The sequence below is a fragment of the Tenrec ecaudatus genome (assembly GCF_050624435.1).
Source record: "Tenrec ecaudatus isolate mTenEca1 chromosome 7 unlocalized genomic scaffold, mTenEca1.hap1 SUPER_7_unloc_1, whole genome shotgun sequence".
NCBI classification, from domain to species: Eukaryota; Metazoa; Chordata; class Mammalia; order Afrosoricida; family Tenrecidae; genus Tenrec; species Tenrec ecaudatus.
The window spans coordinates 963,357-981,990 of NW_027457607.1; the positions used below are offsets into that span (position 1 = coordinate 963,357).

At 37.6% G+C, this 18,634-nt stretch overlaps 1 protein-coding gene across 6 annotated transcripts in view; it reads left to right on the forward strand.

Moving 5' to 3' along the window:
* LOC142435900 (thyrotropin-releasing hormone-degrading ectoenzyme-like) overlaps positions 1–18,634 on the forward strand; it is a 418,631-nt gene that overhangs the window by 147,142 nt on the left and 252,855 nt on the right. For 4 of the 6 annotated variants that reach the window (XM_075539949.1, XM_075539950.1, XM_075539945.1 and 1 more), the window contains exons 3-4: positions 10,249–10,403; positions 13,412–13,525. In XM_075539949.1, the coding sequence (XP_075396064.1) occupies positions 10,249–10,403; positions 13,412–13,525 (269 nt within the window). The remainder of the gene's footprint in view (positions 1–10,248; positions 10,404–13,411; positions 13,526–18,634) is intronic. The other 2 variants (XM_075539947.1, XM_075539948.1) reach the window with 2 other exon arrangements.

Sequence of the window (18,634 nt, forward strand, 5' to 3'; positions counted from 1 at the left end):
AAATTATTTTCGTTGCTACTTCATAACTATAATTTTGCTACTGTTATGAATTGGGGGGCCCCTGTGAACAGGTCATTAGACCCCCCAAAAGCGGTTGCAACCCACAGGTTGAAAAATGCTGATGTATTATTTAAGGAGATACTAAGCTGACAAAGGGGTGAACTGTGATAGGTTTGTGTTAAGTTTGCCAGGACTCTCTTATGATACTATCTAACATAGTGTAATCAACTCTGTGAGAGGATCTTCTGTGAAGCATCAAACCAGTTTGTGGAGAAAAGACTCCTTAATTTGATCATAATCTTGATACAATTAAGGGAGTTTTCATTCAGAGTTTGGCCTGTCTTATAAATTGACAGTGTGTGGGAACTAGCTCACGTCTATTGCTGAATTTGGATCCTGCAACTGGTATGTCAGCCTCCTATTTTATTGTCTGTCCATTCCAGGAGTCATCAGCAGACTGACGACTTTGAATCCATTCAGCCTATCTCAGATTCATCAGCATGGCATGCATCAATCTTTGCTCTTCCTACTTCATTTCCTAGCTTCCTGTTAATCAACCTATCTAGTTAAAGAGTCAAGAGAAGTCTTCTGCTTGCATCTGATACACATACTTGACCCAGAATTGACTTGCTCACTTTTACGATTATGTGAGCCATTTCTTGTTATAAATCTGTATCAATACACACTGAACTGCTAATGCCAAGGTCAGCAGTTTAAAACCACCAGCCAGAGGGAGAAAGATGAGGCTTTCTTTCCCCCATAAGGAGTTATAGTTTCAAAAACTCCAAAAGGCAGTTCTATGAAACACCGTGTGTTTGTTTGAAACACCTTGTTCTGTGGTGTTTCTGTGAGTTGGAATTGACTCAGTAGAATGACTTTTGACTTTATATATGTACACCTACAAGTGCCAATGATTTTGCGTCTCCAGAGCACCCTGTTGAACATATCCATCCACTCTACGGTCTATGCTCCTTTAGACTCCCGTTCCCTCTGTAGAATGTCCTAAAACTCCAAGAACATTTAAAAGGAACATGGTTTGAGTCCCCTGAGGATGCTAAAACTACAATTTTATACAAATTGTGTAAGTCAACGTGTGCAATCCTGTTTGATGGCATTGACCTATGGAATAATATATTTCTATTTTCCCCGAATAAACTGGCTTTGTAAAACAAATAAATAGCTTTGCAGTTGGTAAATTACAAATTTAATTTTAATACAATTTTATGGAATGTAAATTTGAAAAATATTAAAATGGTATCGAAATTGAAAACAAACAAAGAGCACCCAAGCCTATGGGAAGGTTTAGAAAGAGAAACATCATCGTCAGAAATGTATAGACCTAGATGGAAAATATGTGGAGAAACAACAGTTTCATATTTTTATCTTCTCGTTAATGATGCTAAAACAGTGTTTTTAAAAATGTATCCTGGTTTATGGTATGTATTTAAATGATTTGCCTTGCACATGCGTAGGCACTGGAAAACCTCAAGTTTGTAGGATAAGTAAGCAGGCTATAATCTGAAGCAGAAATTGGTGCTGCAGTTTGGGGACTGAATTTTTTCTTTTGGGATCCTCAGCTTTACTCAAGGTGTTTTACTTTACTGAACAAGGCTCTCTACATTTTCAAGGCTAATCTCCTTTTTTTAAAGCAGTGTTTCCAAAATCAGGCAACATCACTCCATGGGGGACACTGGAATGATCCAAGGAAGCTGCAAAAACAGATACCTACACTTTATCGTGGATTATGGGCTACAGTACAAAAGTTTTTAATAGTCAAGGGAGTGCTGAGTATTTTATTTTCTGAAACAAGGTGACAGGCCAGATAAGGTTGGGAATCTAAAATGATATAAAGTCAATGGATTATTGTATTAACCACAGCTACAAAATACTTTTGTACAAAATAAGATTATTGGTTGACTCAGGCGCTATAGACTAGTTAAACTGACATACAAAAATAACCATCACATTAGTCTAAAATAAACGTTCCCTATCAGCTTCTGATAATTAAGTTTTTGGTATTAGATTACTATGCAGACAATCCAGGATTTTCTTAGAATTCCCAAGTAAATTAGCTTCCAAAGTATTTGAATATTTTTCTGTTTTCAAGGCATTGAAAAATTGTGCTTGCATATTTTAATTGATGCAGCCTCATTAAAATTCAATTTTTAAATTAAATTAATTTCAGATATTGTGAATTAATATTTTCTTCTTGAGAATGGAGCAAAGGAATATTTGTTACTGAAATATTTAAAATGTAGAATTTGATGTTTTAACATTGTATAAAGTCATGTGCATATCATAACTAAGAAAATGAATCGATTAGCTTCAAAAAATTTCTATTGCTTCATTGTAATTTCCTCCCACCCTATTATTTTTAATTCTATTCATCGCTATATATTAGTTTTCATTATCTACACTTGTATATAAATGAAATCATGCAGCATACATTCTTTTATTTTAAGTACAACTGTCTAGATTTACATATACTTTTGTACATATTGATTGTTAATTCCATTTATTGTTGTATAGTATTTAGTTGTATGGAAGTATCATCCTGTTAATTCCATTTATTGTTATGTAGTATTTAGTTGGATGGAAATATCACCCTGTTATTATTTATTCATCTGTTAGTGAGTACTTGGGTTGTTTCCAGTACAAAGCAATATAAATAAAGTTCTTATGAGCATTGTTTTAAAAGTTTTTATATACTTATATTCTTTTATATAGGCAATTATATTGGTCATTAATACAGATATCATATCATTCCATAGTTCAGTTACATCAAGCAATATTGTACAAATGCTACCACAGTTTCAAAGCATCCTTTTTTTTCTTGAACTCCTTGTATCCTCCCACCCCCATTACCACTCTACCCCCATAAACCCTTATTATACTTTCTGTCCCTGTAAGTTCCGTGTACTGAAAAACAATGACCATAATGACAAATATTCAAGAGGGACACCTCCAATGACAAAACACATCTTAAACCAAAATATGAACAAACAGAAAACCCTCTCTTTTATCTTTGACCTGTCCCTCTAATGTGGATAAAAGGAAATCACCTGAGGCTTATTTTCTATGTAGATCCCACAAATGTATCTTGGACTCCTTCTGACATCCACAGCCTTCTGCAAACCTGATTCTCACAATTTAGGCTCTGATACTATTCCTTCCTTTGACTTTGGATTATATGATTTTTAAATCCATCAGCCACTGATGGTGGTGTGCTTCTTCCATGTTCTCTTAGTGACATCTCACTTAGATGGATGCCTCTGTGGAAACAAGCCTTTAAGAAGCATTTTCATATGACACCCAGGCACCATATAATTTCTTCACCATACTCTTCTATAGCTACCATAACTTCTGGGTTTTCTTCCATTGGGCAGGGTCATGAAGTAAGAATTAATTGTACTTAAGTTGGATCCAATATTTAATATAAACCCAAAACTCATTCCTGGATCTATGTTTGTTGTTTTTACAAATCAGCTTTTGGGTGCCATGCAGAATCTTCATGTGATTTTGTGGTAGAGAGTCTTATGGACCATCCCCTGGGGCATTAAGATCTTCTATTATTAATGTCTTTGAATAGCCTCTGGTGAATTTTTAAATTTTAAAACTATCACAGGTGATTCCTTGAGTTTTTAAGGTATAGAGAAGAGGATGGTTAAAATGCCTTTCTATAGTTGTTAGAACAAGCAGTGCTTTATTTGGGGGGGGGGAGATTAAACTTTTTAAAAATATTTTTATTAGGGGCTCATACATATCTTATCACAATCCATACATACATCAATTGTGTAAAACACATTTGTACATTCATTGCCCTCATCATTCTCAAAACATTTGCTCTCCACTTAAGTCCCTGACATCAGGTCCTCATTTTTCCCATCCATCCCCACTCCGCCCTCCCTCATGAAACCTTGATAATTTATAAATTATTATTTTTGTCATATCTTGCCCTGTCCGATGTCTCCCTTCACACACTTTTCTGTTGTCCATCCCCCAGGGAGGAGGTAACATGTAGATCCTAGTAATTGGTTCCCTCTTTCCAACTCACCCTCCCTCTACACTCCCAGTATCACCACTCACACCACTGGTCCTGAAGGGACCATCCACCCTGGATTCCCTGTGTTTCCAGTTCCTATTTGTACCAGTGTACATCCTCTGGTCAAGCCAGACTTGCAAGGGAGAATTCGGATCATGATAGTGCGGGGGAGGAAACATTTAGGAACTTGAGGAAAGTTGTATGTTTCATCTTGCTACATCGCACCCTGACTGACTTGTTTCCTCTCTGAGACCCCTCTGCAAGGGAATGTCCAGTGGCCTACAAATGTGTTTTGGGTCTCCACTCTGCACTCCACCCCCCCCTCATTCACTATGGTAAGATTTTTTGTTCTGATGATGCCTTATACCTGATCCCTTTGACACCTCATGATCGTACAGGCTGCTGTGCTTCCATGTGGGCTTTGTTGCTTCTGAGCTAGATGACTGCTTGTTTACCTTCAAGCCTTTAAGACTCCAGACGCTTTATCTTTTGATAGCTGGCCACCATCAACTTTCTTCACCATATTTGCTTGTTTACCCTCTTTGTCTTCAGCGGTTGTGTCGGGAAGGTGAGCATCATAGAATGCCAATTTAATAGAAGAAAGTATTCTTGCATTGAGGGAGTACTTGAGTGGAGGTCCAATGTCCTTCTTCTACCATAATACTAAACCTGTGAATATATGCATATAGATCTATTTCCCCATCCTCATACATAAATATATTTGCATATGCACATGTATTTAACTAGACCTCTATAAATGTCCTTTGACCCCCAGCTCTTTCCTCTATTTCCCTTGACTTTCCTCCTGTCCCACTATCATGCTCAGACCCCATCAGGGTTTCAGCAATTCCTCTTTGTTACATTACCCTTGATCATGCCTTACCAGGCCTCCCACACCCTCCTCACCACCAATTTGGATTACTTGTTGTTCCCTTGCCCTTGGGTTTGTTAACATCACTTCCTTCCCTGCCCCTTCCCCTCTCCCATGTCCCCTGGAACTGTCGGTCCCATTGTTTTCTCCTCCAGATTGTTCATCCAGCCTATCTTAGACAGACCTTCAGAGATAATAACATGCACAAAAACAAGACAGAGCAAAACCAAGCAACAATATACAACAAAACAATGACAAACAAAACACAACCAAAAAAAGCTTGTAGTTAGTTCAAGGATCATTTGTTGGCCTTTACGAGTGTTTTCCAGTCCAGTCTGTTGGGGCACCGCGCCCTGGCCCCAAAGTCCACCATTCACTGGGGATCTCGCCACTCCATTACCTTGATGTTCTGTTACACCTCCTTAGTGTTTTGCCTCGGTATGGAGGGATCAGTTCGGGTGCAATTCACACACTGTGTCTCCGGTGTTGTGCCCTGTAGGGCCATGGGTCAGTGAGGGGCGTCATGTCTCATAGTGGGGCTGGCCATGTGGTCCTCTCTGTGAACATTCTGCTCTAATTGGGGTCATCGTCCTCAAGGCCTGGTGGCTCAGGATGTGCTCCACTCTCTCTTCCTCCCCTTTCATCTGCTTCTGTGTGCTCTGACCAGATATGTCCGTCTCAAGGAGCTGCATATTCAATGCTGTCTTTTGAAATAAATTCTTCTGGGGGAGGGGCAGGTGTTCACTTAGTAGTTGGGATTGGGGCCGGCCCCCCAGTCCTCTCCATTGGTTCCCTACTCCATGCTGGCATGTTGCATTCACATCTTGCAGCTTGGGTTGAAGTGTGGTCCTTCTTTCCCTGTGGAGATATAAACAATACCCTCCCCTTGGGTAGGTTAGTACCCTGTGCCCCAGCTACCCATTTCTTTTTATTATTATTGTTATTTTTTTCCTTGATCCACCTCCTTTTTAGTTGTATACCATGTGTATCCCTGTATTTGATCTGATTCCTGCCATATTACCTGGTCCTCACCCCAGGAAAGTTTGTGTACAGTAGCTTTTTCCCTACGACAAGCAGTGTTTTCAATGCTTTGTTAAATGATTGCCTGCCCCCACCCTCCACACACACACCATCTGTAGACATTGTTTTCCATGCCTTTTGTAAAGCCTCTCTCTATTAGTCTGGGTTGACAAAAGAAACAAATTTATAGACACTCATATGTATATAAGAAAGAGATTTATATAAAGAGTAATTGTATATTAAGAAAACATCCCAGTCCAGATCAAGTCCATAAGTCTGATATTTGCCCATATGTCCAATACTAGCCCATAAATTTCTCTTTAGACTCACACAACACATGCAATGATGCCGAGTGCAGGAAGATCACAGGCCATTGGGTGGAAAGTCTTGTGGATCCAGTGGCAGTGGAAGTATCTTAGCACTGGCGTGGGTCTCCATTTGGCTCCTACAGCTCCAAGGCTCTGGCTGCCTCAGCATAGCTCCACGTGTCTTGTCAAGAGAGAGAGGAAGCAGAGAGCCGGTGTGTATCTGACCTCCAGTGAGCTATTTATCTCTGTTATGGCTCCAAACGAGGTTATCAAGCTGCGACCACAACCGCATTGAGTTGACCCACATGAAATCGAACCTTTAAGTTGGTGCATATTGCTGTTAACTTCATGGACGGCCTGTCCTGATCTTACTTGCTTCTGGATATGGACTTCACAAGGTTCCCATTGGAATGAAGATTCTTCACATCAAAGGATATGATTATCTCTTCAGAGCACTAGGTTGATATAAGTGGGCAATATAAAAATTGGATACCCAAAATGGTGAGGGTAAAGACATGAAGTGTTTGGCTTATAAACTTTCATAGGTGGGGGAATATGTTCATAGGATCATGGTGTTCACATAAGTATAGAATATTTTTGTTTGGTTCAATTGTAGAATGTTATGTTGAAAAGGGGTGTCACATTTTTAAATTGTATGCCTTTAGTTTTATCCTGTTAGGTACAGACATGATTTTATTATTGTTTGCTTGAAAATTATATATGGCTAAAGAGTTGTGTACAAGTGCCAAATTGACCAGTGGTGGTCTGTGGCAGTTACATAATCTTGAAAAGGCATGTAGTCTAGCCTATCAGGCCCTAGCCAATGAGGCCTCCGTGTGGGCATGGCCTTCTCGTGAAGATTCTGGGAACTCCTGTATTCCTCCCTAGAGACAAGAGACACTCTCTGCTTAGTCTTCCTGCTGACAAGCCACATGGAGCTACACTGATGAAGCCAGAGTCCTGGAGCTGAAGGAGCCACGTGGAGACTCACACCAGTGCTGAGATTGGTATCGGCCACATGGTCTAATATCGGACTTATGGACTTGATCTGGCCTGGACTGGGATGTTTCCTTAATATACAATTGCTCTTTGATATAAGTTCTCTTTTGTACACATATGAGTGTCTCTGGATTTGCTTCTCTAGTTTACCTGGATTAACACACCCTCTGTATTTTATTCTGTTCATCAACCACTTCATCTGGAATCCAGTTGCACTTGCTAAAATTCTCTCCTCTGGTTGATATGTAACTTCATTACCCTGGCCTGACTTGTGTGCTTTTATATATGTGGATACCAATGAGTCACCAGCAACATGTTTTGATCACAATGATCCGATTTCTTTGCCACCATTTTTAACTGTTCCTCCCTGCCCCTCACGATACCTGCCTGTGCTATGAGTCTTTTTTTTTTAGCTTAATCTCCTGTGTGTATCTTCTTCTTTATCCCGGATCCCTCGACTATTTAGCCTCTGTATTTAGAATCTTCAATTGATGTCTTTTGAACCGATCTAAACTCTATTTTGGAATGTGAGATTTGCTCACTTAGTATTGAAAACCCACCTTCTCTGTGCTCTTGGAGAACTATAGCATGCATAGGTGCCTCCACTGTGTAACAGGCTGGATCCAAAAAGATAGGTCAGTAGTCCCTGAAAACAAATGACTGTAGATATACAACGCCTTTTGCCACATATTGGTGGCAGACAGAGTCATTACACTGTTTTTCTATTGTCTGTTTTGTTCTTATTTAAACCAGTTCTTAAATTAAAATCTTAAATCATCATTCTTGGTAGTCAGGTTATAATGGAGCTTACAGACTAAGACAGGATAAGAAGAAGACCTGACTGTCTGAATCCAAGATTTAGTCAGTCAAAAAGCTATGGGTCATAAAAGAGTACCGTGTGATAAAAAAATGGAACATGAGTACCATTAGCAGAATGCATTGTGGCCCCAGCAATGAACTGGGACATACCAACGATTCTGAAGGTGGCATAGAGCCAGGAGGTGTTTTGTTCTCTTGTACATGGAATCACTCTGAATTGAATCTGAGTTGACTGCAATTAAAAACAAAAAACAATAATTTTAAGTGTTTTTTAAATTATCACTGTTGCTAGGGAGAGTACTGGCTAGAATATAGTGGTAGGATAATTCATTTCAATTGTTGTATAATGCTCTTGTACATGGTGATTTCATAGTTTCTTTGTCCATTATCCTGGGCAGAGGCATTTAGTTTCTCATATTCCTGCTCCCAGTGAGTACTAGAGTGGGCATTCTTGTAAAGTTTTCCGTGACATTTTAGAGAGTTACAAGAAATGTATAAAGAGATGAAACTTCGGAGCCAGAGACCGAGAAAACGATAGGATTGTGATTAAAAGTAGAGGTGCTGGAGGCAAGCTGCCTGGGTTCAAACCCCTATCCTGTCACTCTTCAGCATTCCCAGAAAGCCGTAGGCACAGCTTCTTTCAGCCCATTTTCATGAATGTATACCCTACCTCAACTCATGCCATCCAACCATCAGCTTGGCTTAGGTTCCCTCGGCTCGGGTACAGCCTGTCATAGCCAATGCCCAGCTACTACTGCCTGCTTCTGTCGCCAGAACCCCACAGGCCTGTGGCTTCGCAGCAATCACCATTTTGTGTGTCTGTACCATTTCTGATCCATGGAGAGATTTATTTTTGAGTCCGGAGGTGTTTTTGGTTTTCTCTTTTAATCTTTTATTTATACCTCTAGATATCTGGAGCAGAGGAAGCACATCAAAGCATAGGTTATTGTGCCATCTTCACCCAAAAGTTGATCACACTTCTGTGATTTAAAATTAAACGCAGATCTTAGAATCATCTAATCAAAGACTTTTGAAGCTGGAGAGAGTTAGAGGGATGATTAAGGCAAATAAGCCAATTGCAATAGGTAAGGGGTCTGCAGTCTTAAGAAGTTACGTGATTTACTGCTACCATGTACCGGTTCATTTTAGGGCAGGACAACAGCTAAAGTGTTGGGCTGCCTCAGGTGTCCTTTGCCACTCTGTCCACTGCCATATGACCCTCTACAGGCTATCCTTAAGTGCCATGTTTCCTTCAAACAGAACCTGGAAAGAGATATCAATGTAAGCAATCAGAAAATGACAAGTCTCATTTTAAGACTGATAGATAATACTTGTTTATCCTTGAGAAATATGGAAGTGAAAGTCAGAGCATAGTATGCCCAGTACTGAATTGAAAATACCGTATATACTAGAATATAAGCCGACCCGAATATAAGCCGAAGTACCTAATTATTACCTGGGAAACCAGAAAAACTGATTGACTCGAGTGTAAGCCTAGGGTGGGAAATGCAGGATGTGAATTAACACAGAGACCCGAGGGGAGAGACAGAGCGCAGCCACAGACACATCCTTACCAGTTCAACTGTCTACATAAGTGAATCACTACGGGTGCTTCTGCGAATTGGAGCCATCCACGTCATAGGACGCCTCTGATTGGTTAGATGTGAGTAAACAAACATTCAAAGCCCTGCAGTGTCAGCGGGGCTTCAAATGAACAGTGGAGGAACGACAATCGCCCATGAGATGTTACACCTCGCTGGGGTACCACTGACCCGTGCATAAGCCGAACCTCAGTTTTTCAGCACATTTTTTGTGCTTATACACGAGCATATACGGTATTTTCTTTAGAAGACCCAGTGCATTTGACTTTGTGGATGTCTATTGCCTTGGGTTTCTCTACGTTCCTGCAACTTACGAGATCAGTAATAGTGCCAATACTTCCAGCCACCCATATCATTGGGTTTAAAAAGCAACTGTGATGAATGGATCTGACCATCATTTACAGGGATAGCCTCTATTTCTGCTGTCATACAGACATGACAGGTAGGTTAATTTAGGAAATAAAAAAAGAGTGACCAAAATAGAGCAATACTCCCTTCTAATTAGGATTTCTGAATTTATTTTAGGATACAGGTTTAGAAACTGGTATTTTTATTAAAGTCTTTGGAACTGTTTTATTCTGTTTCTAGATCTTTTAGCTGTGCCTAAGCATCCGTATGCTGCTATGGAGAACTGGGGACTAAGTATTTTTGTGGAACAAAGAATACTACTGGATCCCAGTATGTCATCTATTTCTTATTTGCTGGATGTCACCATGGTCATTGTTCATGAGATATGTCACCAGGTATGAGAAAAAAAAAGATCAGGTGTAAGTATAATGCGCAAACGATTGAGAATGTAGAATGATTTCAGATACATAGATTAGGAGCTAAAGTATCATCCTTCTAATTAAGTTTTAATTATCCACTGAGGACTGCTTAATTCTTCCTAGAAGATAAGTCATTTTCCCCTGGATGGCAGCACAAACAAAACAAACACAGAGTATATTGAAAAAGCAACTCTTATTCCGTTGACTTGAGTCATGAGGCGGCTCTGCCACTCGGCATCCTGTGTAGAGTCCTTCTCGGGCCACTGTTCCTTGTCAGCTCTGCTTTATCCTCTGTGATTATTGGGGTGTGTATATGGTAAATGCAGTGATAGCAATGATTTATTGCATTGCTGCAAGATGCAGCTGAATTTTGTGTACGTGTCAAAATGTGCTTTTGCTGAAATCAATTTGCTATTCCCTTTTCCCCATTACACAGACACTTAGGAAGTCTTTCACTAACTCAGCCGTAGACTCTTTGTTCTCAAATGATTGATATTTTTTGCCTTGGCATGTTTAGAAATTCATATGCAAAATAGTCAACTTTGTAGTGAAGCTAAGATAAAATTAATTTCACTTTGATTTTATACACTTGCTTACAATGAGTGGAAAGAATCGTCGAGCTTTTGCAGGGCTTATGGAATCCTGAATTTATTGAAGGAAAAAAAAACACACCGAAAAACATACGCTCATTCTAGTAAGAAGTAATAATTGCCCTGATTACCACAACTGTGTACAGGCTTTAGCTGAAAACATTAGGCATTTTATCATGCTGCAGTATGATTCTAATTTATCATAATCCACCAAAAATATAATCTATCAAAACTTAAAGAGTGGGGTGCAAAAAGGTTTCAGTGAGAAGTGAAATGCTAAGTACCAATAAATGAACTGGCAAACGATTCTGGAGCTCCGGATCCTTTCCTTAGATATTTGCCTTTTGCAGTGAAGTTGTGATGGAGAGATGCTGGTACCGGCATCCTGGTCACGTTGGGGATGTGCGCCTCTTTATCTGAGGTGCCATTGCTCAGATATCCAGGGCTTCTCTTTCATGGGGGAGAATCTAGTTTTCACCTAAGCATAAAATTCTTTGCAGGAAAAAGCACTTTTTCCTTGAATGTTCCTATGAATGACAAATTAGAAGCATTAACAAAGCACAAACTCCCTACCGTCAAGTCTACTCTAACTCGCTGAGCAGAACTGCCCCTGCTTCCAAGTCTCTACATCTTTACAGGGGTCGAGAGCCCCATCTTTCTCACCTGGAGTGTGCCAACTGCTGACCTTGGAGTTAACCACCCAGCGTGTAACTCACTTTGCCCCTGGAGCTCCTGGTTAGAAGCATAGTTCTGTAGCGGTAAGGCCGCACTGCTAATGCTTCAGTGGCTCATTAAACTGGATTCCCTTTATTCGATAGTCTACATAACTTCCTTGTGATCATTTAGTGGTGCTGTGCTATTTACTGTGAAAGAACAAACCAGAAAATAAGAGACACCTCCAAAAATGTTCAACTATTACTGCTACTTATATTTTATGCCATTCTGCCATTCTTCATTCCCGCAAAATACTCATGTTCCTGTGATTCTTACAATAGACGTATTTTAAAGGTAAAACGTGCATTTTTAAAAGTAAACATTATTTTTAAAAACTTTATATTTTGTGATCAAGAACTTTAGGGTACTCTCTTACTTTATTTTCTTAGAGATCTTCTTGGGTAAATGATACTTACTTTTGGATAGTGGAATGTTCAGTCATAGCAGTCTTTATTGTGACTCTTAATGACTGTTTATAACCCGCCTCTTCCTTGCTCCTGTGGAATGCTCCTGGCTCGCCTGGCCTACGGCATTGTTGCCCCGTTGGCTTTTTTGTTTCCTAAACAGTTCTTTTCTACCACAGTGATGGCACCAACCATTACATCTGCCTGGAATCTTCTTCCCCATGGCTTTCTCATGGCTGGTTCCTTCTGTCATTAAAGTCTGAGCTCACATGTCACCTAGTTAGAGGGATCTTTTTTTTTGGTTTTATTTTCCAATCTAAAGGGACCTTCTCCCCTGATCATATTTTATCGTGCTTTATCACAATCTGAAACGATAGGGTTCATGTGCTTCTTTATTTTTGCCTTTCTCATTTCACACCATCCCCAATAAAATGTCAGCTGTCTGAATTTTCACTGCTGGATTGCAAAATCTTTAGGATAATTCATGGAATATATACATATATATATTTTCCAGCAATAAAAAGCACATACATATATATGTATACTTTTGAAAAATGAAAGATATTTATTTACCCTTTTGTTGAACTATTAAAGGGACTCAGAATAATGCATCATGATTTGATCAGAGGCCAGAGAAATTGCAGTATTTTTCTTGAAGGGACATGGAGGAATGTTATGCCTCAGTTGCTCATTATAATAATATCATGTAGCATTGGGTGTGGAGCACCTTAATATTCCTTCATTCCGGCACACAGCTGGTGTCTCCTGTGAATATTTCTTGCCACTGGAAGGTGATGCTTTGGTACCTTCTGTGATGAGTTGTTCACTATCTCTGGAGACAGTAGTTTCTATCTTCAGGCGTCTTTCAGCAGACATCTACTAACCAGAACTTTCATCCATTGGTTCTGGTTCACCCTTTGTGGGACCACCAGAAACAATCCTTCTTCTCATCCACATAAGAGACCTTCAGCTATTCGAGGACAACTGTCATTGACTTTTTTTTTTCTCATTTGTACTTTTTTCTTCAGATTAACTATTCTTTTTGTGTTTCTTGATAATTTTTCTCATCCTTCTTTGAAATATATGTGTATTTGACAAGTATAACCAAGCAGTTGAATAAATCAATACAGTCTTGCCACACATATTTTAAGATCATAAAATCAATGGGGGAATGACTCCAGTTATGATGATTACAGTTTGATATATTTAATTTTAGATGAAATAATTCTGGACCATATTGTAAGTATATCTGTATCAATTCATTTTGTCACGACAGTGGTTTGGTGACCTTGTGACGCCTGTTTGGTGGGAAGACGTGTGGCTGAAGGAAGGCTTTGCTCACTACTTTGAATTTGTTGGCACAGACTATCTGTACCCCGGCTGGAACATGGTAAGTGCACTCTACCAGAGTCAGATGGAAGCCCAGTGCCAGGCTGAGCTGGTGTTGCTTCAGGCTATTGGTACGGTCCAACATGCTTGAAAATACAAGCGATGCATGAAAAATGTACATATCTAGTAATAAAGGAACCAGTTATAGAAATGATAGTGATATAAAAAGTTACCTTGTATTAGCAATGAAATAGCAATTTGTTTATTATACATTGATGTTGAAATAGTACATCTTATCCAAGTGGAAATATTTAACATTGTGGTATTTGATAATACAGATAAAACATCCTTCACAACAGAGAAGGTAGAAGTAATTGATAAGTGATATTTTCAATGTATACTGTATTTCAGTATGTGGCTATGTGAGACCTTACTATTTCTTGCATGTGATGAAACAAACAAAACATAGCTGAAGTATTTGGTGCATTGTGCTCAGAGATTTATGTAACATAACAGTAAGCTTAAATCATGTAAGTATGCGTTCACTTTACTTATGAAGAACAGTGTAAATTTTGCTCAGACTCCAGCAAGGTACTTACACATTTGAACCTGAAGTCGAGTTGGTTGTTTTTTATGTAGTGATGTTCAAGCACATTTGTAAGAAAAATGGGGAGATAATGTGGTTTGTATATTCCTTATTTTGTAAGTTTTCCCATCTTATATAAGCTTCCATTAATATTATTAATATTAACATTAAGTGTGCTTATATCAAGTAAAAGGATTTTAAATTGCACCCTGGATATATGGAGGTTTGCCATTTAACATTTTAATTTATTGTAAGTAGTAATGTGTAAAAATTTCTAAGTACAGAAATTTAACCAACTTAAAAAGATAGAATTTTATCTGTGATACATCATAAGTGATATAGTTTTTATACCTTTTTAGATATTATAAACTAAGATGAATAGGTGATTATCTAATTTCAAGTCATTATTCCAAGTGTGATGTTCAGATAATGTAAACCAAGGGGAAATCTGGAATATGAAAGTCATGTTGCAACTTCTTTACCATTAATTCAACTAACTCATGCTGATTAAATAATGTGACCTTACACATTCCTCAGAGGAAATGCTGCAATGGTAATTCCCTTTTGATATCTTTTAATTATGTTCCTTTAATTTTGCCCATGTCTTCTAAAAGCAAGGTGTTTACTTTGAATAAATGTATGTTTACTTAGATTTGTATAGCTGGGTGTACACATAAAGAATTTTGTTAAAATCTTATAAGAATTATTTTATTATGATACTGGTGGTAATTAAAAATTCTTCATATATATGCAAAAATATCAATAATCACAAGAAATATTATTTTATGTATTCTTTAACAAAAATGAAATATTATAACTTAAATGTTTAAGGATATTGAAACATTAACAGAAGTACCTTTTGGTTTTTTGATGACTTTTAACCAACTTTGCTTATACTTTTCATTTAATTTTTATTGTGCTGTGGATTATTACTGATTTAAAATTTCATTATGTTTCAATATTAAAAGATGTCCTTATTACAAATGATATGTTAATCATACTGATAAAGGTTTTTCTTTTTTTTGTTGGTTTCGCTTCATTAAGAAATAAAACTTGTCCATTCATAATTATGAAAAAGATGAGTACCTCTTAGATTAAAAATAATGAACAGAATTACACATGACATCCTTGATAATCATTGAACAGTAAGATTAAGGTTAAATAACTGAATTTGTTTTTGAGAAATTTTTGAAAGAAAATATTTCTTCATCATTTCCCATTGTTATCAACATAGGTCACTGATAACATTCTTTTGTAAGGGGTATTTAAAAAATCATGTCTCAATAACATAAGTGAGACTTTGCCCTTCTTAGAATACAGGTCAAGCAATGAAAGAGCAGAAACCTGTGGTGATCAAGATATCAGCTATATGTCTTTGAAATCTACATTTTATCATTAAGAACTGGACACCATTACAGTGAGATGGAAAACTTCCTTATAAAACTAAGGACATTTATTCATGAGAAATAACAAGTCCTATGATGATAATTCTGCATTCCTATTATAAAAATTAAAATACATTCCTTTTTGATGACACTTTTTTTCAGTAGCTTGCCTTATTTGGTTTATAGAGAGCTCCCAATGTATTAAACACACACAATCTGTAAGAAGGAGCCCTAAATAAATGGACTTTTTAGATACTATTATCTCCTTTTAGAGAAAGTCTTAAGTTAGCCATATAAAAAAGAGAGAGTACTAAGTGGGTTCACGGCTGTACCAGCAATATTTTACATAATGGCGTCAGCAAAAGACAGAAAGAAATACGCAGAGGAATAGGAGAGACAGCTGCGTCAGCAGTAACTCATACTGTTGTGAGAGGCACAAAAGCTTCGCTAGAAATGCACGGCTTAGGCTTCACAAGTGCTGAGACTAAAATAGAGAAACCAAAAGTCAGGCCCATGTCAGGAATAAAAAAATTAGGAAGCTGACCTCTTTTACTTTTAATTTCAAAACAATACTTTAATTCTTTTTAGGCATGAAGGCTCATGCCTTGAAATTCGATTTAAATTTATTAAAGAGGTTTCTTTGGTCTATCTACCTTCTGTAGAGTATCGGTAAAGTAGCTTCAAATTATTTTGTATTCTTAATAAAGCTTCCATATTGATCGAGGCTAGTATATAGTTGCTTTGTCTGCTTAACTATTAGAGAAATCTGACGATGTGTGTGTGTTTTCAGAGCCCATTTATAACATAGAAATAATTAGTTTTTACAGTTGTAACACAACATGTGTGACTATTTGGTTCATAAACAAAGAAGTCAACTTTGGATATTTCATGAAATATGATTTAAGGTGGGCCAATGAATGGGAGACATTTTCTAAGTATTTGTACCTCACTGGCTCACGCTTATCATTTGAAAAATTGGACTCTGTTACTGATGTACTAAGCTCACTGTTTGTTTGCTTGTTTGTTGTGAAGATAAAAAGACTTATGAGCCTTTGAAATGTTTGAATTTCTAAACAAATGTGAGCAAGCAACCTGGACCTGGAAAATGAATGCTCCATTAGAACCGTGCATCGATTTTATAGAGAGAATTCGCTAACATTTCCAACCTTAGTAGACCACTCTGACACTCTATAGATTTATATCAATTATGTTTAGATTACAAAATAATTTCTATCAACTTTATATCAGGACTCAATCTCACCAAATCAATTCTTCTCTCTACTGGCAACAGAAACTACTGTACTCTATAGGAATATAAGCCTTAGATAATGTTTCATTCATCAAAGAGAATTGTCAAGATCATTAGAAGCAACTTCCTTAGCTCAGGGCTAAGGGTACATTTCAAGGGGCAAGTGGTCTTTTTGTTTGACATTATTTTATCAGAGTTGGCTGTTAGTGACAACTTTATTGGATGGATCAATTTATGGTTTGCTGTTGATAGCAGCTGTATTAAATCTTATTGTTTCCTCAAAGGATGAAAAAGAAAGACTAAAACAACATGTGATTGCTAGTCTTCAAGGGGTCTTTATCATTTGAAACTGAAAGAGGCTATGAAAAGATGCACAAATAAAGGCTGTGACGAACTCTTTGTTCATAGATCCGATGCTGATGCAGGTTACATCAGAGGCCTGTGCATATTAGATAGTCTTTCATTGTAATTAGGATAGTCCATGTTTTTCTATTGTCAGTGTGTCCTTGAGTCTCCTGAAGGTGGCATTGTAAAGGAATGCTTCTACAATGACAATCATTTTACTTGGGCCTATGTTCTTTTATTACATGAATTGGCATGGTACAGAGCCTTATCCAATAATAAGGTTTTGAGTTTTACACTCATTAAGGTCTGCAGACTGGCTATTCTTCCTCGATTTTGACAGAGACAAATTGGCAGAGTGACAAATAATGTCGAATCATGAAGTTCACTTCATGGTGCTTACTGCGTAGGACATTACAAAATATATATATATGTATTAAACCCTTGCTAATTGTCCTCAGTGATTTCTAATGTGGGCAAAAGTAAGAGAATAAAAATGAATGGTGCCAGTAGAGTCAGTTTCTTTGTAATGTGCACCAACAAAGGAAACTTTAATAGGCATGACAATAAATTTACACTCACCTTTTAAGTAATTTTATTTTCATTAAAAAAGAAGTAAAGAAAATTATTGGCAAACATAAATAGGCATAAACAAACTTATTGAGTTCATGTTTTTCTAGTTTAAATGTAGAGATATAATTCTTGTGAGCAATAATACGCACTCTGTTGAATATTTGGCAAGTGGGGAATAGAAAATTAGAAAGCTTGGTTAACATTTCATTTGTTCTGTTGTTTGGTCCTGAAATCTTATTGATGTAGGGAATACTTCCATAATCTTCGCACAGTTTCTTAGTGTATATCCTGGCAATAGCTGGCACATGATTGCTGTTGCATGTAATTTATCATTCAATATCTACTTTTTCACCAGAGCTGTGGGATGAGAGACACGGTGTTTGTGAAATGTTTATTTTAGAAGTTTACATTAGAAGTATAGAATACCAAGTACAGTTTTCTATATAGTTGTGCCTATCTATTGTGATCAGAACCCACATTATACTTTAATCCTAAAAAAAAACAGTCAATTCGAAAGTGATTCAATCCTTTGCTACTTTTGGGGATATTTTATTTTCAAATGACAAATACGTACATAGCACATACATAAATGTGAAAGCTTCAAAGTCTTCTCAGAGCTAGTGCCAGAGTCTGTAGTCATGTTGATTCTGTTCAGAAGCCTAAGAGTAGAATTTGCATAGAAAGAATTGAGGAAAGTTAGAGAACTTGCCTGGATCTCTTGAGGTCAGTCTCCCAAATGTGGGAATGAGTTTTCCCCTTACAACTTTTCTCCCCTCTCCCATTTGGAAGCAATTATTTAACCACTGAAAATAGGTATTTCATTTTAAAGAATAGGAAAAATAAGACAATAATTATTCTCCCCCTTTGAGAGGCATCAGGGATCTATAAGTCCCTATTCTGTAAGAAAAGTTTGCTTTTTCGGAGCGTTAGTGGACAGTTTTCGGCGTTGGTGGATAATGGACCTGTAACAAAAACAAAGGAAGTAAACCAGGGCGTACTAGCTGTGCTGAGAACAGCAGCTAATGCCATGAAAGG